The sequence below is a fragment of the Alosa sapidissima genome, chromosome 18, assembly GCF_018492685.1.
Source record: "Alosa sapidissima isolate fAloSap1 chromosome 18, fAloSap1.pri, whole genome shotgun sequence".
Lineage (NCBI taxonomy): Eukaryota > Metazoa > Chordata > Actinopteri > Clupeiformes > Clupeidae > Alosa > Alosa sapidissima.
In genome coordinates, this window is record NC_055974.1 from 12,572,431 (window position 1) to 12,594,243 (window position 21,813).

At 42.2% G+C, this 21,813-nt stretch overlaps 1 protein-coding gene across 6 annotated transcripts in view; it reads right to left on the minus strand.

Moving 5' to 3' along the window:
* mark2b (MAP/microtubule affinity-regulating kinase 2b) overlaps positions 1 to 14,487 on the minus strand; it is a 37,085-nt gene extending 22,598 nt beyond the window's left edge. For 2 of the 6 annotated variants that reach the window (XM_042069827.1, XM_042069824.1), the window contains exons 1-2: positions 13,065 to 14,485; positions 1,719 to 1,889 (exon numbers count right to left, since the gene is read on the minus strand). In XM_042069827.1, the coding sequence (XP_041925761.1) occupies positions 1,719 to 1,889; positions 13,065 to 13,115 (222 nt within the window). In that variant the 5' untranslated portion in view covers positions 13,116 to 14,485. Of the gene's footprint in view, positions 1 to 1,718; positions 1,890 to 13,064 lie in introns of all 6 variants that reach the window. The other 4 variants (XM_042069828.1, XM_042069826.1, XM_042069825.1 and 1 more) reach the window with 3 other exon arrangements.
* Between the last annotated feature and the right edge of the window lie 7,326 nt (positions 14,488 to 21,813).

Below are 21,813 nucleotides of genomic sequence, written 5' to 3' on the forward strand. Positions count from 1 at the left end.
TGACGACCTAAATAACGCACATGGCTTGACAGCACAATGACCAATCACCAAATCGTTCAACATATAAATTCTTCAGCATCGCCGCAACTGGCCAAGTCTAAGAGCGAGATCAGCATGTGTGATCAAATGTCCCTTCTCCTTTATTAACTGGGCCATATAACGATCACAGGGAAGCCTCACAGCATTCTCCAAACACCTCCTCCATCTCTCATCTTTACAATGTTGACTCAACAGACTAGACAGACATATGTGACATTAGCCTCCGTTCGCTAAACCAGTTAGCTGTGTCCTTATGGAGCCATCAGTGCACACCGTGAGGATTAACGAGATTAGCCTACTGACCGACCTGCCGGTTGATGCCGTGAGGCTCGAAGGCACAGGTCAGTGGTCAGGTGAACCAGTGTGTCTGAGGCCAGTAAGCCATGTGATGGAATCAAGAGTTAAACATAGATCACCGGGCTAGAGGATGCATAACCAACATGTGCGCTTTGCTCACTTAAAACACAGCTGTAGCAGGGAGGCTACACCGCATGTAACTGAAGTGTTCCGTTCGCGTAGCGTCTGCTGCAACAATTCGCTTCCATCAGTGGAACTGGCTACACCAGACGTGATGGAGTGTCCATTCGAAAAAATTAGACCAGTCTTAAACTTTTTTTACACTACAGACCCGGTAAGATTTGTGTCTCAAAGCTGATGAACTCTTCAAGACTAAAATTAATGCATGTTAGGGCTGGCCATTATAGGTGAAAACATCACAATAATTTTCTCATATCAATGATTATTGATAATGACTAGTCATTGACAAGGGGTGCAGTGTGCCACTCTCATCCCCTTACATCCTCTCAATGATCCTAGCTGTCTCAATGATCCTAGCTGTAAAACTAAAATGTTTGTACAGTCCTGACACTGTAAATAATAAACAACCATAGAGGCTCAGACTGAGCCACAGCCATAAACAAGTCCAGCCGATCAGCATGATGCCTCAAAATTTGGTCCAAAAGTTAACTGAAGGGGCACTAGTGTCTTTCTATTGAGGTTTGTGTGCTGGTCTTGGTCAAATCTGCACTATTGTTATACAACTGTAACGATCACCTTTAATTGTTTTAATTAATATTAATTGAATTTCTTTCCTGCAACTCATCTCACTCCATCAGCACTCATTCTCGTTCCATGCTGCTTATGCTGTTGTACAACATGTGGAAAGTGTGACTGAGCAATTACACTGATAAATGATTATGCAATGTACCGCAAGTGACATCCAAACAGCACAGGATGTGATTGGCTGCAACTGAAAAGAAGAGCATGCTTGGGGTTCATGTAACCTTGCATGCAACCTTGAATTTGGGGGTTATCCAGCAAACTCAGCTTACTGAGACATTTATCTAACAATTTTCTAATTGCCATCAATGAATTGCCTATTGTAATAAGTGGCCTCATCTAAATGACACTTGTCTGACTGTTTGACCGTTTAGCAGACATAGGAAAAGGGATGAATACAATGTGGCTGAACTCATACTCTATAAGACTCATTTCTGATCTGCCATGGACAGGTTATGTCAACAGCAACCTGTTTCAAACAACTGAACATGGCGGAAAGAAAACCAAGAAACTACTTCAGCACCTTTAACAAACAGCGACAGCAGGACAGAACTTTAGACCAGTGATGCTGAGAGAAGGACAGAGGACGGCCTCAGTGATGTGTGCAGGTATGTGCTCACCTCCTTCCCCGTCAGGACGTGCCGGGCTAGCTTGACCTTGGCAAAGTTGCCCTTGCCGATGGTCTTGAGCAGCCGGTAGTTGCCGATATGTGGGTCATCTGCTGATGTGGCAACAGAGTTCCGGCAGCGCGGCATGCTGGGACGGCCTCCTCCCTTGGAGTCCGTGTGTGTCTGTCAGAGGGGAACAGAGACCATGAGGATTGAGTTAGAACACAAGCATCGTATAACTAGAGCATTTGTAGCGTCCAGAAACGCTCTACAAACAATGACAGTTGAACACTTTTGGTCTTGAAGATTTCTCCATTCAACGTACAAGGCCCAACGTGTAAGGTCTGATGCAACTACATTGTCTGATTTAATCATAATGGTAATTTAAGACTGAAGAACTATATATTGTATATCGGTTTCAGACTTCATGCCAAAAACTGAATCAATGAACTACATGCAAGCAGCTAGAGCTTTATGTTCCTGCGAAAGCTAAGATGTAATGTCCCATGTGTGCACATCCTTGCCCATGTGATATTCCACTCTCTCCATAAGACTATGGCAAGCCTTACTGGCAGCATGTGCATCCATGGACACAAATGTGCTCAAATGTCAATGCCCCATCAAGTCAAAATACCTTACATGGAAAAAACAAATGCAACGCTATCAAAGCATCTGCAGTACACAGACACTGCAAATTTGGAAAGAACCCGTGATGACAGATGCTAGAATGTTAGATCTTCACAGATGCTAGACTGTATATTTACATAGATGTAAATAGATAGACAGAATAGAAAGAAGATGTGCTTTCAGATATGCACTTCGTGTTAAAAAAGATATCCTGCAGTGGGAAAAATGTAAACAAATTTAACTTACAGTGTGAATACTGGTATTTATCAGTGTCCAGTCATCTCACTCAAAACACAAATCGTATACAAAAAAAATTACAGTCTGAGCATGAAATGGCATTTAAAATAAAAAAACAAGATGAACAATCTATGCCTTTTGCGCCTTTTCTTATGCCACAACAACAAACATTAAGGGAATTCTAGTACAAATCTTTCTCTAACTACGAAATCTGATATTTTAAGAAAACTATTTCTCCGACGACTTTTGCAGTAAGATTCACACTTCTTCCTGGGCCCACTGCTCCACTCTGGCCAACAAGGAAGGTACCGGACATTTGGACAGTTGCGTTTGATCTAAAGCTTATTACTTGCTTCGTTATACAGAATGTAGGGTAGGCTATACAATATATGGGGAAAACCCTCCTTGAGATTTAAATTATAGTCAAGTCAAGTCATGTTTATTTATATAGCGCATTTCATACACAGAGGTCATTCAATGTGCTTTACATAAAAAGCAAAAGTAAACAGTAATAAAATAAAAGCATATTATAGGCTAACTAATTAGTTTGCTTACATTATTGTGCTAGGCTAATATCAATAATATCAATTCCAACAATGAGACTCTTTACTACAACTGTTTACTTCTCATGTTTACTTTCAACAATTAGGAAAACAAGAGGTCATTAGGAAATGGGCGATACCGATTTAAACCTTGATCACGATACGTCACAATATTTTTGCCGATGAAGATATAAATGACGATATCCATCCTAGAGGCCATGCATGTCATGCAATTTGTATTAAAGTGTACTGTGAACAAAACATTACATCAGATCTCTTCAACAGAACTCTCTGATGCAACCAACTCCTGATTGTGTGTGTGCATACATATGAAGGCGCAGTGTGGCCGTTCGTTCCCTTGGTGCCAACGTGAGTAAGTGTCTACAGCTCTGTAGCATTTGTGTGTTGCTGCTGTCTACATGTGTGATCTTGGCAGACAGGTGAGGGTGCTCAGGGCCAGCAGGGAGCGTGGGGGGGGTGGGGGGGCGGCAGACTCTAGGCTCCAGAGAGAGACCCGATACACAACATCCAAAGTCAGCCAGTCAGCCACACACACAGAGACACAAGCGGAGAGGCTAGGGAGCACACCACTCGGCCAACCTAACCTCAACGGAAAGACGCTAATGCTATAATCGTTCATTAGGCCGAGGGATGCCTCTGGACGGTGCAGAAATCCCCTAATCTGTCAATTAACTTAAAGCGCAATCCCAATTTCACATTCTAAAGTTCCAATCCACCCAATTCAACATATTAAACTGCCCTCCATCACAGCTGCTATATACACAGATTAGGCCAGATTAAAATCTGACCAGCCATCGCCATCTGGTCCTACAGCATGGCACATATACACACATACCCACATCACTTTAGACGGTTTATTCGATCATTCCAGGCCTGCTAAACACATCAACTGAATAGAGTGCTGGCTACGAACCATCTCACACCAGGACCAAAAACAAACACGTTCCCATTACCGCATCATGGATCACACGAGCATACCGGAAGGGTGAAAGTGGTCCAAAACATAGTTCCTCCTCCATGCAACGTGAGCCACGGAGTTCAGAGGAACTAAACTGAAGGCACATGGGCGGCTGTATTTAAATACTGACCACACCACAAACACCACAACTGTTCTGGAAGAATGCTGCCTTTAAAAGGCAGCCTTGATCAAAGTTCAGAGTTGCACACTTCCAACTGACGTCAGTCCACACATGTTTAAGTACTGTACAGGCAAAACAGTGAACATGGGCATTTACAAACCGAGTAACAAGTTCTCAGTTTGCGCAGTTTGATGTTGCATCATCCCAATTAAGTTCCTCAGAGTATGTACTATAGTACCACTGGACTGTGTGAGAATCCACATTCGGTGTTTGTGTATTAGTACACTTATTTTAGTGTTTGCAGTTACAGACTGGGAAGGAGAAAACCATCAACAACTGACATGCAAAGGGAGGTGTAGAACGACGTCATCAGTCCAGTTGGTTCCCCCTGCCACTGGGCCTTTCCCAAACTAGTTCCTACCCACTCCCCCTCGATTACCTTTTACACTCCTGTGGAATCACCCTCACAGCTAAATGAAGTTCCCTTGATTAGCGTGTAGGGTAGAATACCACACTCAGCTCAGCTTTGGGACGGACTTCACTCTGCCTAGCGGAAACAGGTTCTGACGTAGCCCGCGTATGGATTTGTTTACAGGTGTACTTACACGGAACTCACATTTGTATGAAGCGCTTGTGACATGCCGCATTAATTGATGCACACCTTCGACAAGGAGGCATCGGTGTTCATGCGGCATTGGAGGGTTTATAACACACAGTAATTGGTTTCGGATGGCCCTTAATACGGCGGACCCTCCATGTGAATGCGCAAACAGAGTGCAAGTGGCTAGGGAGAGGGCGAAGTAACTAGTTTCGGAAAGGGCCATTCTCTCTTACAGTCAGACTCACACAAACATACACACGACACACACACACACACACACACACACCTGTCCATAGCTACACACATCAAGATCTGAGGCAGAAAAATGACCACAAGAGGGGTAAAATACTAAAGTGTGACATAAGCAGGAGAGGTTTTTTCCTCTCTCGCAGCATCACTACTAGCAGGATCGGAATGTCGGCAGCAGAGTCTTGCCCAGTGTGTTCGTGTGTGCACTGGTGCTTTTTCAAGGGTGGTGGGGGCCATCCCCAACAGTGCCTGTGCCAGTTTACAAAAGTGCAGGGACGTGTGTGTGATTTGCGAAACTCTCTGCATGCATCGCTGCAATTAAAAAGCTGCCCTCGCTGGGGAACTACATGCAGCCATCAGAGCACACACACTAGTGTGCGTATCCATCCACCGACTGTTGATGTGCCTTAACACTAGAGTTTTAAACATTTACCAGGTTGGTGTGGGTGGATGACTCCCTTTCACACGCACATTCTACACACGTGACAAGCGCTCAGCCTCAGAGAGACCTAGGATGAGGTAATAGATGCTATCTTCACTGTTCAAAGCTGACATCTCTACACTGATCATTACCTGACAGGTACCTATTCCGATTTCCTCCCTCCGCTTCAATTTTTCTCTCTACCTGGGAGTGTATGTCTGTGTTGCCTGAGTGTGTACGTGTGTGTGTGTGTGTGTGTGTGTGTGTGTGTGTACGTGTGTGTGTGTGTGTGTGTGTGTGAGAGAGACTGCTCATTGTGAAAGCTTCCTTGCTAGGCTTACATTTTGCACCAGGGCTAATCACCCTCGGGTAAAAGCACAGGACCAGACAAGGCCTGCCCCTGTTTCAACTGCAATTAGCATTGATCTCTTCTAGCGCTCTCCACCCTTTGCCTTTAAGAAGGAGCATGTTGTAATGTAGGACCTGGTATGCTGACAAAGTCGTGATGGCTATGTTGCCATGGAGATCTGTCGCTGGATGGTATTGTCCTCACTCCATTCAAACTCTTAACATTTTTATCCTTATCTCTCTCTCTCTCTCTCTCTCTCTCTCTCTCTCTGCAAGCATTTCTCTGTGTGGTTTCGGACGGGTGCGACTGAACTATCAAATAACTACACCTTACCCAGAATCCCAAACACTCAGCATTATGATGATTCATCCACTTCTGCCTAATGCTGCATTATACAGCAGTAACACAAAACTCAATTCACTGAGTACAGTCAGCTTGCATTCACCTGAGATGGGCAGTTTCAGCAAGCACTACAAGCATCGCACCATTGGTCATGCTGAAACTTCAAGATTTGATACTGACTTTTTCTCCCCCCTGGCAGTGGAGTGAAAGGACTCCAAACAACAAAAGGCTCTTACTTTACTTTAATGACTTCACATTCTGACTGTTTTTTTAAGCTTTGTCTTTTGCAGTCATGTAGATAAAAAAAACTGAAGCGATGGTGAAAAAATCATTAAGGTTGTTAACAAGTCTGAAAATATGCAATGCAGCAGATTTTCTTTTTTTTTTTTTATGCTCATGTCAGGTGCTTTAAAGGAACCGTATGTAGGATTTTGGCCAAAACTGGTACTACAATCACTTTCAAAATACTGTAGAGCGGTGTACACCGCAGATGTGGTAACTAGAGCAGAGCTGGCAACCCAGATGCCGAAACACTACTGACTTTGTGATTACTAGATAGGTGGAGGGTGGCGGATCAGGCTAAAACACAAATATCAACATCAGTTGAGGGCTGCAACTTCACTTTTTGAAATGACGATATCCTGGCCGGACTACTGTTGTCAGTGATATAAGTATTTGAAATTAGCATTGATTTCCTAATGTCTAGTGACAAATCAGGGCCATTTTAAGATTAATTCAATTTCATTTCTTACATACGGTTCCTTTAAAGTTGTTTGCATACAAGTCTGTAGGGAACAACTAAAATCAAATGAAAAAAACGTTTATTTCATTTCTGTTCATCCATACTGTGACGCAGACTGAAATGCGACCCACCCAATAAGGCCCAAACAGAACCATGAAAAGGGGTTAACAGACACACCCTTACATAGGTCCTTCTAGAGGCTAAAATTAGACTTGGGAAGCCTCATGACTTAACTCACGGCCACTGTATTTGGACACTATACAGAGTTCAAATAACCTCTCTCTCTCTCTCTCTCACACACACACACACACACACACACACACACAAAAACCAACCTTGAGAAAATATAAGTGACTGACTTATTGATTAAGCCCAGTCGTCTAATCTCACTATAGCCTACTTCCTTATTCTCAAGCTTTGTCATTTGTTAGCTAAATGTAGCCTATCACTGCTAGTTTGATACAGCCTGTATTAATGCAGTTAGCTAACACTGGCATACACAATCAGTTCTGAAACCAGGAAGTAAGTCATCATGGGCAACTTCACACTATGCGTTTGGAACTGGCAATGGGTTAAATAAATCGCCGCGTCACCATGGGAAACCAGCGCACTTTCACTAACACCCATCCTCAATAAAGCCGCAAACTAAAACCACAACTGTCCAACAAGGCTGATTAGCTCTACATTACCACAGCACAGGCATCTTATGTTAGATGCGCCACTCCACTACTCCCTAGACTCACACTACACACATACCCAAAGAGGTACGGTTTAATATGAACACTGGCCTAACACACTGGTGTACCAGAGGGTCACAGTTTGTTGCCAACGACAGAAAGTAAGCAGCACAGGGCAAGATGGAGTGATGGAAAGAAAGAAAGAAAGAAAGAAAGAAAGAAAGAAAGAGTGGGAGGGAGAGAAAGAGAGAGAAAAGAAAGTATGAGAAAAAAAGAGCAACAAAAGAAAGACAGAAAGAAAGCGTGGACAAAGGGAAGGAGACGCACAAGAGAAGATGGGATAAATAAAGGAACCTGCAGGTAAATGGATCTGGGTATAAATATCACACTGCCTCTATTTCCAACTGAGCACGGCAACAGCCAAGGACACAAATAGGCAGCAGCTGGACGTCCTGTCTCTCCCCCTCTCCCTCTCTCTTCCTGTGTCAGAAAACTGTCAACAGCCCACAAATAAAGCTCGTATCAATTTGCCTTCCTCACTGACAGCTCATTTCATTGAAATAAAATAAAACTTGGATGGCAAAGACCATATAAATTCTCCCTCCAACACATACCTCTGCAATCATTTCAAAGCACTTGAAAGTTGTGATGAGAACAGACATGAAGACAGACATTACTGCAAGACAAGATGCATGTTTGCATGGCCTAGTTCACGTACCTTAGTAAAAAAAACACACACACACACAACCTGGACATACAATTATCTAATAAAACAGAGAGATGGTGTAGAGAAGGCATTCCAGCCTTCCTTACAGAGAAGTGCAGTTGGGGGGGGGGGCGGCAGACTGAAGAGAAAATCTGTGTGTGACGGTTGGATGGATTATAACACTAAATAGGGAAAACACAAGAAACAGTCCGGGAAGGACTTCAAATGCTTTGATGACAGCAAGAAGTGTCAACATAATCTTGCAGTGACCCCGACCACCCCCCCCCCCCCCGCTCATGCAAACACACTCAACTATTTATAACCTAGTCTTACAGCGAATATGTTGGAAACAGAGTGCCTCATAGGGAGAGAGCCAGAGGGATTGACTGAAGAATTGTTCTCTCTTCTCTATATTTAATGTCTACCAAGCTTTTGCTCAACTTGTATGTTGTATATTTGAACTTATCTTTTGAACATTTTGAATGGGCTACAAAAGCCTGCCATGTCTTTTCAGCAGCAGTCCAAAGGCAGAGCACAAAATGGAGAAGCTAGACACCGACTCTGTGCAGTTAACATGACTCACTCAATCATAAACAAACACCTGAATGACGTCAAGCTGTTGAAAACAGAAAGGGGAGAGATGGAGAGAGAGAGAGAGAGAGAAAGAGAGAGAGGTGAGCCAGGGCACTCCCTCTCGCTGACTTCACACCCAGCTCGACTGGAAATGCCTGTTTCAACACAGCAACAAAATAATACTGGCTGGCCAGTCCACATGCAGATGGAGGCCACTCGTGTGGGTGGATGAGAGAGAGAGACAGAGAGAGAGAGAGAGAGAGAGAGAGAGAGAGAGAGAGAGAGAGAGAAAGACCAGAGAGAACGAGAGACCAGAGAGAGAGAGGGTAAGGAAAACTGTAGAGAGGGGGGGGGGGTGAAGAACTCTGGACTTAGGCTCCTACTGTGGTGTGGCATGACGTGGTCTGGTCACATCTTGATATAGTGCTGTCTGTAAAAAATGCAAAGCGCCGTGTAATTATGAGCCTTGCTACTGGAGAGGCTGAAGGTCAGAGATCCAGAGAGCAGAGCGCGCCCACTCGATTGTGCTCACCCTACACACACCCACCGACTCAACACCCTCAGCTGGGGGACTACACAGATACCGTCCCAATTGGTGCACACAGCAGGCTTAGAGGACACGGCCCTTATCCATTTACAAGGGAGGAGTGGCCTGACAAGGAACTATGGGAGGTTAGAGTTCCTCAAAAGGGAAATTGGTTTGGTTGGCGGACTTTAAGCCTTTGATTAGATGCAGGGTTCCTACACATTTTGCATTTCAAAATTGCCTACTTTTTCCATACTCAAATTTCCAAACTTCTCCGTAGATTTTTCTGACTATATTCTCGACATTGCGGCCACTTCTGGTTTGGGATAACTCGGTGAAAACAAAGGTATGGACAACTGAAGTGAATTAAAAAATGACACTTAATATTCGGCCATTTAGCTGGGTCATTTTTAGTTGTATCTTGACGATGGGGACTGACAGTTAAGCTACACAACAGTAGGAATGGTTCATTATGACCTGAGTGAAGTGATTAGTACTGCAAATGCAATAGTCTGGAAACACAAATATTTCTCCATACCCTTGTTTCTTTTTTCCATACTTATCCAGACCTGGAAATTACTAAAATCAAATTCCATACTTTTCCAGGTTTTCCATACTGCATAGGAACCCTGTAGATGTCTAACTGAGGAAATATATGACATTTCCTATATAGGCTATAATATTAACCAGTGGGGTATATGGCAGTCCATTCTGAATCTAAGGTCCAATGGCGTCCTGAACAGTTGGAAATGTAAGCCTCAATGTCAATCACGTGATTATAGATGACTCTTCCATGCCTGACGACATGGAATTCTGACAACTACTATGCCTGAAGACATGGATTTGTGTTATCCTTTTTTTTATTTTTCACTGTGACAATACAAGTTCTCACTCTACATAAAGTTGTAAATTCTCAAAATCACAGAATAATTTAGTAACCAGAGAAACCCTATGAATTTCTTCCTTTCTTCCATCTCCATAGACTCTTTGAATCCATTCAGCTTCTCTATGACAGGAAACCCCCTGAAGCCCTTTTAAGCCCAGGATGCCAGACCAGGCACACTTCACAATGAGAAGAGTGGGCTATGGACTGCTAGAGCTCCCTGGACCTAAAATCGGGGCCAGACAACTCCAATGGAAAACAGAGAGTTGTAGGAGTTCATTACTATGTCCTAACCAAACGACAGGATGTTGGCGTGATAGGAGGCTTGTGCAATGTCACAGGGGTGCTGAAGAAATAGCACGCTGGTGTCTCAAGAGTAGTCTCAACTGCATCTCAACAACGCTGGCAGCTTTCAGCGGTTCACAGACGTCACACACTGGCACAGCTCATTTTCCCACTGTCCCTTCACGGGATGACATCATGTAGGCTAAACCTGCAGGGCCCGCTTGGTCGTGTGTGTCCGGGAGCGAAAGGCTTGCAGACAGGTGAAAGCTTTAAGCCCCAGCTGACCGCTGGCCATCACATCACATCACAGCCTGCCTCACATGCGCATGTGTTGTTTAGCATGCAGTAGCCTGAAAATTTGTGGGTTCAATTCCCGGCTTCCACTGTTGTGCCCTTGAGCAAGGCAATGTGGCTCTTAACCCCCCCGAGTTGCTATGGGGAGAATGGCTCTAATACTGTCACTGTCGCTTTGGACAGATGTATCTGCTAAAATGAACAAATGGAAATGTTAACACCTATTTCATCCCGGCAGAGGAGCACACAAGGAAGATGCTCTATCTTCGCCCATCACACTCTCTCCCGCTCTAATCACCATCAGCAGCACATGTACCTGAATCTGAATCCATCTGCCCGTCCCTCTATCTCTCGGGGAGATTATCCGGCATCAGAGCTTATCCGGAGATTCAATATCCATTTCCACTAACTGCAGATGAGGCAAGCTGAGACAGGATGAGCAGGATCCAACAGCTCCTGCAGCTCCACAGTGGCAGCATGCAACATACAGTCATAATGACAGGGAGTGTAATGATGGGAGTGAAGTCTGGGCAAAAGCACACTCCCAGATGAGTGTTTGAAATGTACAGAAATTCCTAAATATAATGCAATATTAGGCTGATTGCTATCTGTGTGACTAAAACCCATAGTCTTTGTAGTTATAGGTCTGTGTCTGACCGAAGATGATGTTTAGGTAAAGAGGTAATGCGAAAGACAACAAAGTGTGTGTGTGTGTGTAGCGTGGTGACACTCCATCACTGGTAAACAGGAACACATATTAGCATATGTGAATATATTAACAGCACCAGAGTTGATTTCAGACAACACCCTTCATGTAGTTACAATACAGGGGGGCATGCACTCTGCAAGACCACATTTTTATTCCATTACAAACATGACCTAAGCTACTATAAATAACAGTACACCACCACTCTCTGGAAATACTATGAAAAGCATCATTCAATCAGTCAACACTCAGTTCCTCTCTGTCATAGTATCTATCCAGCTACTTTTTACAAGCTGTGCTGAAACTTGAAACCAGCCCTGCCATGCTTATCTTGCAAACCTAGTGTATAAATGTGGCTCCTTTGTCCACATTTGCACACACTAGCAAATAAGACATTTACAAGGGACCAAATCATCTTTGCATGGTTGAGGAAGTTGTGAACTGAAATGATAAAAAATATAAAATATATCTAAATGATCTTGCCATAGTATGAATCGATTCATCTTCATCTGTTAATCTCACAGTGCAACTCAAACATTCTACAATCATGCTCAATTACTAACTCCGTGTACTTAAACTATAAGGCTACATCTCCCTATGTATAAGGGAGAAGCCACTTTGGCGTTTTGTCAAATACACCCAGTGTGTTCCAAGGGATTCTGTTCCTAGTCTCCCCAAAAACTGCTTTGCCAAATGTGTGACACTATGAATCACTAAAGAGATCTCCCACACTCCAAAGGGCTTTTACGCCTAGTTTTCACTGGGGTTAGCTCACTAAAACTTAATCCCTTTGATTTGTGACACAAGAAAAACATTTGTATCTGCACCTAAGCATTCACACAGAGGAAATGATATAACGTTACTTCTCCTAAATAGTCACAAAAGTGTATATTTATTTCCATATTAGTTCCCTTTACCTACATGGCTAGCTAAAGCTAGATAACTTAGTAGCTGATGTTAGCAAGCTAGGTGGTCACATCCAACCACTAGCAAAGAAATCAGGTGGGATGCTCTCTATTTTATATATTATCGCCCGTGCAATGGCTATATGCCGAGTTAGCTGAATAACAAGCACCATAGTAAATACAAACAGGCCTGTGGATGTTAACCAATATGAGCAAAACCATGTTCATTGGATGACACCACTGGCTGTGAACGAACATATTTGGTTGGAAATGCTCGATTTCACCAAGCGTGAGATGACTGACTTGAACGTTGGGCTACCTAGCCACTGCTAACGTTAGCTAACGTTAGGTTACTGCCTCAATTTCATAAAATGGCAATATTGCGTGAGCACCACAAACATTCTCTAGCCACACTCACAAACCCTGTGTAATTGCATAGAACATATATTTCTGATGCCCACTCTATGCACAACAGGCCTAACGTTAACGTTATAGCTATCCAGGTTGCTTGTAAAGGAATGCAAGAAAACTCAATGACAGTGATAGTCTCTTGGCTAGCTAGCTGTGGTTGCTATCTTGAGAACTCCACTTACCTGACCTGACGAGTTTTCTATGACAGTTAGTAACGGAGGCCGGGATGACATTTTTGGTCAGGGATCTTCAAAAAGGGGTCCGGGGATGAAGAAAAATGTCTAAGAATCATACACACATTTAGCGGTAGAGGTTATTACTGTCCTTTTGGTCGAGGACCAAGGATCAAAAAGGTCCAAAGAGCTAGCAAGCTAGCTAGCCACGCAGACAAAGATCAACAAGTTGAATCCCACATTACAAGTACGTGTCCATGTCAACAGAGGTGAAAAATTGGGTTGCAAAAGTTTTCCAAACGTCAGAATTTATAATCACTCTAAGGTTAACCGTCAATGTCCTGATTTGCTGATCCCGACAACTGCACGGGCTGATTTATGAAATAGACAAACAGAAAATAGATTACAGTACTGATAGCCAGTCCAAATTAACGTTAGTTAACGTTAACGTTACCATCAACTGGCAATCCAACAAAGGAAACACATCAACGTGTCACGGTCTTGCACTTCATAAAACCAACTGCTCTTGATTTGCACACCCACATTAGGTTTTAAAAAGGAAAAAGAGAAAGGAGAAAAAAACTGGTGTTTAAAATGTCGGATCTGTGTGAGTGTTGAGGCAGTCCAAAATCAAGTCCGTAGATTCAATACATCAGGCCGGTCTAAATCGGTTCCAACTCGACCGACCTTCGCTGCAGAAAAATGAATAATCAACGTTGCCTGACAAATAACTTTAACGAGGTAACGTTAACGTTTGCTGGTGTGAATATTTAGCACAAAAATGTTCTTCCTGGTTTGAAGTGAGGGACAATTGCGTCTGGAAATAAGCCGCTTGGTCAAGAAAATCAGCCAGCTAGTCAGCTAATGTTAACGTTACATCCAAGTAGATATGAAGCTAGCAACCGTAGCAAGTATTGTGGTCTGCTGTGGAATTGCGCTAGCTAGGTAACGTTAGCTACTAATCCGAGGGGTAACGTCTGGTCAGCAAGCGCACTGGCTAATAAGCAGTCCAGAAAAATCAAATATCCATGAATAGCGCCGTCTCCTCTATTTCCGAGTGCGTGATTCAAATAAGGACGGCAACACTTGGAACACCAAACACTCGTGTTACGAAGGTGATGTCCTTAAAATACGTCCGAAAAAAAATCAAGTTGTAAAATCCTCCAGCATTACATGCCACGATAAGTGTATGTATGCGCTAGCTTGCTCTCTTTACTGGTAGAGGACAGTAGGCCTATGGAAAGCAACGGCTACTGCGTTCAAGCAGCAGCAACGCATTCTGAAAGCTACACGGAGATACCGGAACAAGCAGAAGGCAAGCAAGCAAGAAGCAACCACTGGGAGGCAACATGGCCGCCTGTGCACAGCTGAGAGGGGCGGTGTCGGTCGTCGGTACCCGATCTGCTACCGGAAGCTTCATTGGTTATGGTCCTATGATGGGTAACCTGGTGCTGACACTGGCTATCATGTTAACATCACATGTCATGGATATCTCAGTGATAAGTCTAAACATTTAGCCCAACCTACCATGGTCAGGTCAGGTGGACACAAATTTAAATAATTATAATGAAATTCAAAAAATGCTTTTGTAGTAGACCTACCCAGGTAATGGTTTAGTGAAATATTAAATACCCCCACCCCATCCCAAATTAAAGGGGGGGGGGGGGTCCTTGAATCTGCAGGTGTTACACAAAACTGAACAGTGAAAACACAATGTAGCCTATAGTCCTTCCCCAGTTTACAGCAGAGGCCATACGCTAATTAAAACCAATCCACAAGTGAGGCCTACAAGATGAACACATAGCTGCAGGGGGAAAAGTAGACCTGCATCTAATGATCAAGCAGAGAAAGAAAGATAGATCTTAGTCTGTATGAAACTTTTAAAAAAATATTGGGACTATGTGGAGGCAAAGAGCTTTGCTTGGACCATTTTGCATAGTGGTACGAGATGCCACTTAGCAGAGTGCAGATAGGATATAAGGTGTTTAGGTAGAAGGGGGCTCAATAAAATGTTCTGTGAGTGAGCATCAGAGCATTCAGAAAATCTTTGTCTTGTTGAAGGCAAATCTGGAATGTTATGCTTATGTTTGCCCTCCAGAGTCATTAGGTGGACATTACAAAAACAATTGGGTGTCACTCACAGTGTGTGGCCATGTGAGTGAATGGCAGAAGTCAAGGTGTGACAAGGCAGCTCCGGGTTCTGCAGCAAAAGTAATCTGAGTGTAGAGAACTCAAAGAGAGTGAAGGCGGGTGATTTATTGGAGGCTTTGGACAGATCAATCAAGATCAGAACAGAAGGCATAGTCTCTGGAATCCACAGGGGCTCCACAACCTCAATGGGTAATTAATAAATAATAATAGAGTGGCAACTCCTGAACAAACCCACAGGCGATTAAGTCACAAAAGGCCAGGCTAACCCTGAAACTTCTAATCCTATGATAATCCACCAGAAAACATTTCTGTTGTAGATCCTGTTGTTCGCAGGGAGCAACCGATGTAGATTTTGGGACCAATGAGGAAGAGTTCACGGTAGTCTCCTCTGCTGGTGATGATCACTGCCACCAGGGGTAGTCATTGCTGTTTGTACTGGAAGATAAAGAACCTCATCAGATAGTGTACAGTAGCATCGTGCAGAAGTTTACAAGCCAACCCGAACACCTGTTTGGCTGTAAGGAACAACATCACAGACTGCCACAAAGTTCTTTAACCTGAAGTTTAGTTTGAGACATACAGTACTGTGCAAAAGTCTTAGGCACCTCAAGTTTTGCTTCAGTAATAAGGACCATATTGTTTATCACTCTTAATTATAATATGACCAGAGAACACAGTAAATACATAGTATTTAAATACACATACAGTATAATATACGTTTTGTTCTGATCCCAATCCAATTTCAGTCTCAAGCTGCCATTGGATTTGTTGTTAGCAGCGTTATAATGACCAATCATCCAAGGGGGAAGCTCTTGACGGAGCTGTCGTTCCCCACCCAGGCCACTGACGGGCATGCCTTGCTTGCCAAAGGCTGCTGGAAGATACAGCTATGGGGGTCTCGAGATCAGCTGCTGACTTAACCATGGCTCACCCTAAAACTGTGTCAAGAGCATTTTGGCATGGCACAAAGTGGAGGAGCCACCTGAAATATAGGCTACTGTACACCTCTGGTGACCCTCTTCATTGTTCCAGGAAGGAATACAGTATTAGCTTGCCTCATCAAGGCTCTTTGTATAAAAATCTTTTGCCATGTTTTTTCCACTTTAGGTAACCAATGAACTCTTCCAACTGTAGCTTTTCAATGAGATCTTCAACCTGTCAAAGTGTCGTCATCCCTTCCCACTTCTGAATGTGGCATAGCCAGTACCAGTACCAACCGGCGTGAGCTTCCCCCTTGCGAGATTGGTCATTATAACACTGCAAAAACAACCAATCGAATGGATGCAGAAGACTAGAACCTGAACATTTTTTTGTTTTTTTTATATTCCCTCTATTTTCTGGTTGAATTCCAATAAAGACAATGAGAAAATAACATATACATGGTCATCATAACATTGCTAAAACAACTAATCTAAGGGGAGCCTAATACTTTTGCACAGTACTGGTCTTATTGACCTTATTGATTTTATAGTTTACTGATCTAAATGTACAGTACAGGTGCATCTCAAAAAAATAAAATAGTGTAATTTACTGTATACTGAATACCGTTATTTAGTTGAAAAATTGAATCTTCCATATATTCCTAGATTCATTACATATGAAGTGACCTTATTGACCTTACTGATCTTATAGTTTACTAATCTAAATGTAGGCTACATTATGTAGGCCTAGTTTTAGAGAAAGCTCTGCTCAGTGTCTCACATGCACTGGTGGTTTAAAGTTAAATTATATTAGCATTTAAGCATATTATTTATCTTGCCGATATTGCTGATGTAAATGCTGATATTAGCATAGGAGACGCTTTTATCCAATGGGACACTAGGCTTGCAATAGCAACCGAATTGGGGATTGAATCTGGACTGACCGATTGTCAGGCCGTGACTGACACTGCTCCACCAGGCCTGCACCTGCACTGTAGGCAAGAAAAATGCCCCCCCCGCCCCCCTTCCCAGGAATGGAAACACCAACATAGCATCCTTGTATCTGACGGCGGCTATAGGCATGCGTGTCTTAAGCTGGAATCTCAGAGAGGGACAGGAAAGGAGGTAGAGAAGATTGGAGATTACCATAGCATAAATTATTAATCTGGATCGACTTGTATCAAAGAAACTATTCTGAGACAGTAAATCGAGGGGTTGAGAGGTTGATTTTGTCTTTTTACGCAACTCCAGGCCTGCTTAAATTTGCTAGCCCTATTGACCTTGGGAGACTGTTTCACCACACCACTGTGAAGAGAATGCAACTCCGACTTTATGCTGATTATCTAAAGCCTTTGGTGCCCATATAGATCCTAAAATAAATGAGTTAATGAAGGCCTTGTCAGGTGTGGTTTCAGGAGATTTGTAGACGGAGACAGTCCACTAACTTAAGTGGACTTAAGAACCACCTTTTTAGGCAGGCCTTCAAGTAACTTATTGAGTCTGTTCACTGTACTTTCCTTTAGAGATTTGTGGTCTATACATCTTTTTTTTTTTACTTTCTGTGTCTCGTGTTTTATCCTGTTCCTATATCCTGTGCTATCTGAATTTGTGACTTTTGTCAGAGAAAAGTGCTTTACAAATGAATTTTGCTTATTTACTTAAATACTTTATAATTTACTATTTGAGGCTGCAGGAATGTTACCCCCTATCCAATATGAGATAACAAAATTGGTTGATTTACAACAAAATTGAAAGATAAAAACAGTGTAGCATATCTCATATGAATCACACACATGAGTTGACTGCTGTTCAACTGCACAATGCTGCATAACAAGGCATAGAAATAACTTTTTACATTGCATGTATTAATTTAGTTTAGCAGACACTGTTGTCCAAAGTGACTTACTTGGGGTCAAGTGCCTTGCTCAAGGGTACAACGATGGAAGCGAGTAATTGAACCCAACTTCCAGGCTACTGCCCAGCTACTACACTAATACTACAGAACTACATAATATTATTGTCAATTATTGTTAATATTATTGTCACTTTTGGCTTCTGAACCATGTATACTGCCTCACACAAGTAGGGTCAGCTTTTTAAGGGCTTTTCAGAGATTTAACATGTGTGCGTGTGTGTGTGTCTAAACTTGTAAACTTGTGCACTGCTTCACAAAAAAAGTCTGCAACAACAGATAGAGTACAACTTGGTGACACCCCAATGCATGTTTGTAGGCATGTGTTTGTGTACCTGCGTGTGTGTCTGTATACATGTGTGTGCATGTGTGGTGTGCGTCTATGATTGCACATTTGTGTGTGTGTGTCTGTGTGTGTGTGTGTGTGTGCCTATGCCTGAGTGTGCAAAAAAAAAACACAGACCCAGGCATAATAAAGTTACGGCAGTATGCAAAAGTCGGCACACCCCTTATGGATTGAATATTCCAAAATTTGATGTGCATCCACAAACTGTGGCACTGATTGAGCGTGTCAAATTTAGTGAACGTTGACTCGCAAGATATTGCACAACTATGTCTTGAGATGGCTGATGTCAATTGTAGAACCCGTCCCCTATAGAATTTAACTACATTTGGCTTAATGAAAGTGATGCAGCCTGTCAAAGAACGTCAACTTTAACCTTCACAAAATATTGGCATAAGCTTGTTGGCTGTTGAATCCACACATTAGACGTTCCCCTTGATCAATAAATCAGAAGTTAAACATTGTTAACCCTTTGCATGACTTACTACCTATACTTAAAAAATGTTTTTTTTTCTTTTCTTTTAAAATATGAACTAAATTAAGTCATGCTCTGATACATCTAGTTTTACCTACCATAATACAAATTCAACTATTGGGTCCATCTTGGAAGAGAAATAACCTTCTTTCAGGGACATAGAGTAAGCTTAATTGTTATCAAAACCAAAGTTTATGTTAAATAAAGTCATCATTTAGATGACTATGTTTCATTATAATGACTTTCATTTCCCATATTCAGGGTTCTATTGCAGTCAGAGGACATATTCAACTGCACTGAGATCGCACAGAGCCCTCCCCTTCAGAAAGCGTGCAAATCCAATCGAATTTGGGCCTGTGAGGTACTAAAGCTGTAGCCATAGCCAGAATGGGTGACTGTATCCGCTACACACATCAATGTTTTTCTCCTCATTGCTGCATTATAGCTAATCCTGATACTTTATTGGTGAAAGAGCCAACAATGTGCTTTTTCTTTCCCACAATCCCAAACAGAAATTATGAAAAAAGCATGTCTAGTTGACAGTGAAAAATAACACAAAATACATCTTACCGCTCCAGTCAATATCTGGACCTTATTCCACAGATAAGTTGCAAATTGGTAAACATTTACAATATCCTTATATAAGTAAGTATATATACGCTTTTGATCCCGTGAGGGAAATTTGGTAAGTGCATTTATCCGAATCCATGAATTAGTGAAACACACTCAGCACACAGTAAACACACAGTGAGGTGAAGCACACACTAATCCCGGCACAGTGAGCTGCCTGCAACAACAGCGGCGCTCGGGGAGCAGTGAGGTGCCTTGCTCAAGGGCACTTCAGCCGTGCCTACTGGTCGGGGTTCGAACTGGCAACTCTTACCTTGCAGTATATAACTCTTTGGAGATATATTTTGTTGTTAATCCTTCACCTCCACAACAAAAGCATTTGCATTGTGTACAGGGGGGATAAGTCGCAAGAAGTTTGCTATTTACAATAGCAGAGTAACATATAAATACATAGCGACTCAGAGGGAGCTCTAAACTCTCCAAAAATACCTAAACCTGCATAGTAGGTTCCATATTTAAATGCTGTTGCCATATGGCAAAAATTATATTTTGCCAATTTACAAAACACTCATTATATATGAACTTGATAAATTGTTCATGTTTGCATAGTCCATATAGTGTTTCAATTTTTTTCTCAAAGAAATAATGCCTAAATTCTGAATTTTGGCCATCCAAAGGTAACGGACAGGTGGTGGTGGTCACAGAGGTACCTCTCTGAAGTACTAACAACATATCCTCATATGACCTAACAATTATTTTTTCATACTAAAAAGTCCTCTTCTTCACTTCAGTAAATAGGTTTTGTGTTACTACCAATTATTAACTGTTGCCAACACCATGCAGTAGAGAGTTAAAACACAAATGAAAAAGTGATTTTTACAGCCTAAAAGAGACAGACAGTGGACAATCAGTTTTTGGTGTTGCACTTTGTAGACACTCCCTATGCACTTATGCACTGAGAAGACAGCCAGCAGCACACATCTTGAGGCATTTATCCAGTTCTTGGATCCACTTCTTGCTGCAATCATGTGGTAAGATTCATTTTTCACCCATAATGTCCATCTTGACACTGCATGGCTAATATCAAAGTAGACCAGATGCTAGTACCTTACAGGGCAGCTGGTAACAACCATATTATTTTCAGAAACATTTCATTTATGCTTACCAACTTACACATTGAAATCATAGCGGAACCAGTGAAGTTTAACATGACACAACTCCTAAAACCTTTTATTTGAATGATGGAGAGTGTTTTTGTGTCATTGAATGAGAGCAAACCACATGAGTAATAGTAGATTTTTAAGAATTGTGAGGCCACGCCACTTACTTTCTTGGATTTCAATGTGATGTTGAATTATAAAGTATGTTATGGAATGTTTATCTTAGACAGTTTACATTAATACTGTCAACATACTGAACATGACAAACAGAGGGATAGCAGGTGTGTCAGGTGTAAATTTAAGTACAGTCGGTGATGGATCCATTAAAATAAGGGGTTCTCAAACTTTTTGGTTCCAAGGACCCACTTGTGGGAGACAATTTCCAAGGACCCCCCTCATAATCGTAACAATTAAGCAATATTTTAAGGGATTTATATGCCATTTGTATTTTCTGAAGTTGTAGCCTGCAGGTTCATCCTGTGTTTTCTGGAAGGTGTGTAACTTGGTCTTTTGTCAACTTTGGATTTTGCATCACTTGACAGGGTGGACTGAGTCAAACATCTCTCCACGTTCATCAGCTAGCTGGCACATAAGCCACAAGCAGCGGAATGTTTTTTTGTGACGGGAGTGAAGTGATTCAAGTTAATGGTTAATGTAGGTGAGCAAACATACACAATTTGCTTTTATTGGGGATAAGGGTTGTCACAGATGTTTTTTTTAAAGATGATAAACCACAACTTTATAATTTAAAGCAAATTATTTTGCAGACACATGGGTCGCAGACCCCACTTTTAGAACCACTGACATAAAAGAGTCAGCCTTTTTGTAATTATGCATTCGTGATCCGCTGTATTAATTCATAAATATCTCTGCTTTTGGAACTTTAAGATCAAGTGACAGGTCAAGTCACTGAGGTGATTGGGACCATTTCATTTGCAAAGACTGTGAGACATTCTCACTTGAAATATAACTGCATCAGGGCATTTGAGTAGCCTACTTTTAAAACAAATTTGCAAATAAAGCAAATTTGCACGTTTCATTTTCAAATATGTAAAATCTAAACTATACATTTTGATATGTGCTAGATCTTCTGGCAGGCAAAGGCATTTGAGCTCAACAGCCAATCAAATCCTCCTCCCTGTCTCTGAAGCACATAGATTGGTTGGCACTATGACTGGATCTCAGTTTGGTTAATTTACAGAGCCTGGACTGTGCACAGGATCTTGA